Source organism: Gavialis gangeticus, unplaced genomic scaffold (assembly GCF_001723915.1).
Source record: "Gavialis gangeticus isolate Ggan-Ray unplaced genomic scaffold, GavGan_comp1, whole genome shotgun sequence".
Taxonomy (NCBI): domain Eukaryota; kingdom Metazoa; phylum Chordata; order Crocodylia; family Gavialidae; genus Gavialis; species Gavialis gangeticus.
In genome coordinates, this window is record NW_017729001.1 from 32,803,782 (window position 1) to 32,808,897 (window position 5,116).

Here is a 5,116-nt window from a genome sequence, read left to right on the forward strand (position 1 = left end):
GGAGCTTCTTCTGCAGAGCTACGAGGAGCAGGAGCTGTTGCGGCTGGTCTACTACGGTGGGATCCAGCACGAGATCCGGAGAGCTGTGTGGCCTTTCCTTCTGGGCCACTACCAGTTTGGGATGACGGAGGCAGAGCAGAAGGAGGTCAGTCTGTCACCGGGGAGCGCTGGGATGAACTTTGGGGGGGCAGCAGGGGTTCTCATGGCCAGTGGGAGAACCACAGGGGTGCCTGGGCCCTGTGCAGAAGGAACGGTCTGCCCACTTGCTGCTGCATCTCTTCCCTGCCCACAGGAAAGACTGGGCTCTGATGAACCCACTGTCACAGCCTCTGCAGCTCTGACAGCTGGGGAGATGCAGTGGGGACAGGGGAAAGGTCAGGGGACTGTGAACAGGGAGTCAAAATGCTCCTGTCCAGCTGCAGACAGATCTCCTCCAAACAACACTTGGCTCAGCTGCTTGGTACTGCCTCAGGCAGGGAGGTCCAGCTTCAGGTCCCCTGTCCTCTGTCACCTATGGTACGCAGAGGGCCTATAGCACTGCCAAGACGTCTGTGGAAGCTGTGTTCGGCTCAGCAGTGCCAGCTCCCCCTTGCCCAAGTGCGGAGGGGGTGCATGGTCCAGGGGGACATGGAGGGGCTGCCAGGAAGACTTGCTGTCTCTGGCTGCTGCAGGTGGATGAGCAGGTCCGGGCCTGCTACGAGCAAACCATGGCAGAGTGGCTGGGCTGTGAGGCCATCGTGCGGCAGAGGGAGAAGGAGTCCCACGCTGCGGCTCTGGCCAAGTGCTCGTCTGGGGCCAGCCTGGATTCCCACATTCAGAAGATGATGCACAGAGATTCAACCATCAGCAATGAGGTGAGGCTAGAGGAGCCCCAGGGCAGGTTGCCTGAGCTGTCGGGCTGCTCCCCTTAGAGTTCCTCCAGTGCCATCCTGAAGACATGTGTGGGTGCTTTTGGCCAGTGTGTGTTGGGCTGCTGTGGAAACCAGCGAGGCTAGGCAGGAGGCATGAATGGGAGTGAGCTGGGACAGCCTGGCTGGTGACCAAAGGAGCATGCAGCTCCCTGGGCCAGGCGGGGTGGACCATGCATACAGCCCTGGCCGTATCTCTGTATGCTGTCCCCTTTTGCCTGGTGGCCCTGCCGTGCATTGTGCTGATGCTGCCCCATGTCCCTGTGTGTTCAGAGGGGCCCTGTGAACTCCAGCCAGTATGGAATTTCCCTCATGTTGAATCTGGAAGAGCTCTTGCCCTTCCCCAGCCCACAAGCTACGAGCTTAGGGTGCAGACAGCTGGCTGGTCCCAGCCCCTAGCCCTGTCCTGCCCATGCTGGTCTTTCTCACCAGTAATCCTCCAACGATGCTGCGTCTGGGTGCCTCGCTGCGGCTGACGTAGGTGGATGATGAGCATGGCCAGCAGCTAAATTGGGCCCTGGGTCAGATCAGCAGTAGCTGCAGAGATGTGCAGGTATAAAGCAGCAGCAAAGCCCCCGTTGCTGCTGCCACTGCCTCCTCCACACCAGCGCAAAGGCAGGAGATGTTGCTCTTACTTTGTAGCCTGCCTTCTTGGGACTATGTCTCTGACACAGCAGCATTTGGTCTTGAAGTCACTTCTTTATAGACGAGGATTGAGGCAGAGCCTGTGAATCCATGACTTGTGTAAAGCACAGTGGGATGAATCGCATCACTGCCAAATCAGAGAGAGATTTGCAGGGCCTGCCCTCTGTGGAGCTAGTTGGGGCTGCTAAAGGCCAGCATAAAACTGTTCACCTTGGCCCCAGGCATGTGGCGTGAGAATACTTGGGCTGGACCCTGTTGGGGTCATCTTCTCTAGCAGGGAGGGGCCGCCACTGTGGGGGCAGCCTGCTGGGCTGTGTGGATCCATAGCCTGCAGGGCTATATGGACCCATTCTGTGAGCCTCTCTGGTTGGAGAAAGGTGTTTATTAGTAGTGGTTTCCCCCCAATCCTTGTACATTGACATGCTGGGTGCTGCAGCCTTCGCTCCCCCCTGGGGCCCAGGCTGTGTTTTATCCTTCCCCTCACCCTGTTCCCTTCCTCTCTATTGCAGTCTTCCCAGAGCTGCAGCTCTGACAGGCAAAACCATGCCCGGCTGCAGAGTGATTCTAGCTCCAGCACGCAGGTAAGAGGCAGAGCTGGGTGGGCTGACCCTGCTCCAGCCCAGACCTCCTTCAGCTTGAGCCGATGGACCAAACCCTCCACATTCCCTTTGTGCGAACTTGTTTTGGGGATGCCCAGCTTACAGGGAACTGGGTTAAACAGCTCGTGCTGCCTTTGAAGGCCACAGGGTCAGGCAGCGCATTGCTAGATGGGCCTTGATATCTCCACCCTGTCCCCATGTGGGCCCTACACAAAACATCTGCTCTGACATGGGACTTACTAGCTGCAAGGTTTGTTGCCTCGGGCTGATTTGTATATGAGGAGTCATTTGCTTAAATAACACTGCTGCTAAATAGATGATGTCTTTTTGCATTAGCATGCAAAGAAATAGCCCCAAGCTGCTGCTGGCTGGATGGCTGAGGCCTGCAGTTTGCAGACACAAAAGGAAACCTGCCCAGAGGTACTAAGTTTTCTGGATGGCTGGATACACTGGGCCAGGGCAGGACACACTGGACCTCCTCTGTGCAGTGAAAGTCCCTCAGGGATCTGGCTGTAAGTGGAACACAGCTGCTCTGGCTATAGCTGATGCTGATCTTGGGCAGACGAGAGAGATGGAGCCAAATCCAGGTGCCGCCTGAGTCGGTCCGGATGCTTTGAAGTCTGCTGCGATGCTGATGGAACCTCACAAACCGCGATGGCCAGAGCACCCAGTTGTGTCCTTGGAGCAGAGACCTTGGTCCCTGAATGTGATGTTCCCCTCCCTAGACTGTGAACGTGGACAGTGCTGCTGCCCTCCCCGTGCTTGGGGTGACGTGGATTTGTCATGTGGAATCCCAGGCACCCGGACGCTGGGGTGCTGCCTTCTGTGGTGGCTTGCGTTCAGAGTGGACCTTCTCCAGCCATCCAGGCATAGCCTGGCTCTGTCTGTGGGGCAGGAAAGTCTGCCCCGGAAAGTGATGGCAAAAAGGACATTGCCAGTCCCTGCCTCTCGTCTGTGGCTGATGACATCAAACCCCAGGCTTCTGCCCAGCTGCTACCCCTGCACCCTGAGTAGAAAGGCCTGTTCTCTGCCTCCTGCAATGCCTGTGTAGCCCTGCTGGGTCAGCTGAGGGGCCGCATATTGGTACCTGACTGGCCCTGCTATCAACACAGAGCTAACACTTCTATTGAGAGACGTGCAGCACAGACCCATCTCTTTCTCCTTTTCCCTCCCTCCCTTCCCCTCACTTCCCCCAGGTGTTTTCATGCACAGAAGGCACTAAAACCTCCTCAGTGCTTGTCTCTGAATACAGGCGAGAGCCACTTTCCCAGGTGGGAAGAGGTTGTCTCCAATCCACAGTCCCTTTCCAGAGCAGGGCTGTGTCCCCCCTGGGGGTTGGAGTCCAGGGGCTGTGTCACAGGCTGGGGGTGAAAGCAGAGCGTTTCCCCAGGCTCAGAGCCTTTCTCCTGGTCATTTCCGCAGGTGTTTGAATCGGTGGATGAGGCGGAGCAGACGGAAGCGGACGTCCCGCTAGACGATGCCAAGCAGGCCAAGATCCCCAATGGGATGGTGCCCAACGGGATGTGCTCGCCCGACTCTGGGCACCCTTCCTCCCAGAACTTCTCCATCACATCAGGCTATTCAGAGCGTAGCTTCAGCACGGAGGACAGCGGGACGGAGACCAGCAAAGCCACAACTTGCCACCTGGTGAAGCCCAGTGAAGCTGGTGTCCCAAAACAGGAGCTCTCAGACAGTGCCCCAGCAGAGGAGCAGCTGCCTGGTGAGGATCTGCAGGGCCAGGACAGTCTGGAAGGGGAGTTCCCCATTGATGGCAGCTTGGACTTTCTTCCCATTGGCGGGAGCCACGAGGCCATTGCCCTTTCTGTGGTGGAAAGCTGGGCTGACATTGAAGCTGAAAAGCAGAGCTTGGTGGGAAGCGAGGACAACCTCTCCGAGGAGCCGGAGATGGAGAGCCTGTACCCGCAGCTGGACTTGCTGGTGGTGGCGGAGCTGGCTAACAGTGAGGTGTCTCCTGTCTCCTCCTCCGGGGTCACCTATTCTGTGAGTATCTGGCTGGGGGTTTCATCCCCCACTGTGGGTGCCCAGCTCTCATTTGGTCCCTTTGCAAAGGCACTTCCCCAGGTCCCTGCAGTTGCTCTGTGAGACCTTCTCTGCCACCTCCTCAGTTTAATGTGACGTGATTAACCCCTACACCTCTGCGCAGAGAGGGTGATGCCCAGGCCGTGTGGAGCCCAGGCATGGGGAAGGGGCTGGATGAGTTTGGCCTCTGCGATTTCCCCCCTGTCTCCACAGCCGGAGCTGCTGGACATGTACACGGTGAACCTGCACCGCATCGAGAAGGACGTGCAGCGCTGTGACCGCAACTACTGGTACTTCACACCTGCCAACCTCGAGAAGCTGCGCAACATCATGTGCAGGTAGCTCCTGGGGCGGGGGCAGGGGCCAGCTCCCAGACCAACACGTGGGAGGGCCATAAACGGGGCTCAGGCTGGAGGGAGCCACAGGGCAAAGGGATTGGTTCCAAACCCCATCCTTTGATTATGGCTCTCCCCAGCACCATACAGCTGTCCCACCCCAGCACATCCTAGCGTCAGGGCCTTAACACAGGGGATTGTGACTTGCTTGGTCATGTCAGTAACTCAGACCTGCTCCACTGGCACAGGAAACATAGAATCATATCATATCATAGAAGTCGGGTCAGAAGGGACCTTGTAGATCTTCAAGTCTGACCCCCTGCCTGGGCGGGAGAAAAACTGGACTCAAATGAGTCCAGCCAGGTAGGCATCATGCCTCTTCTTAAAGACCCCCAGGGTAGGAGCCAGCAACACTTCCCTTGGAAGTTGGTTCCAGCTCCTAGCCGCCCTGACTGTGAAGTAGTTCTTACAGATGTCTTATCTAAACCTCTTCTCCAACAACTTGTGGCTGTTATTCCTTGTTATGCCAGGGGGCGCTGGGGGAAACAGTGTCTCCCCCAAACCCTTCTGGTCCCCCCTAGTGAGTTTA

General features: G+C 57.4%; 1 protein-coding gene across 2 annotated transcripts in view; it reads left to right on the forward strand.

The window, feature by feature from the left end:
- Positions 1-5,116, forward strand: part of SGSM1 (small G protein signaling modulator 1) — a 45,157-nt gene that overhangs the window by 29,396 nt on the left and 10,645 nt on the right. For both annotated transcript variants that reach the window (XM_019507340.1, XM_019507339.1), the window contains exons 15-19: positions 17-145; positions 672-854; positions 2,063-2,134; positions 3,575-4,153; positions 4,406-4,530. In XM_019507340.1, the coding sequence (XP_019362885.1) occupies positions 17-145; positions 672-854; positions 2,063-2,134; positions 3,575-4,153; positions 4,406-4,530 (1,088 nt within the window). The remainder of the gene's footprint in view (positions 1-16; positions 146-671; positions 855-2,062; positions 2,135-3,574; positions 4,154-4,405; positions 4,531-5,116) is intronic.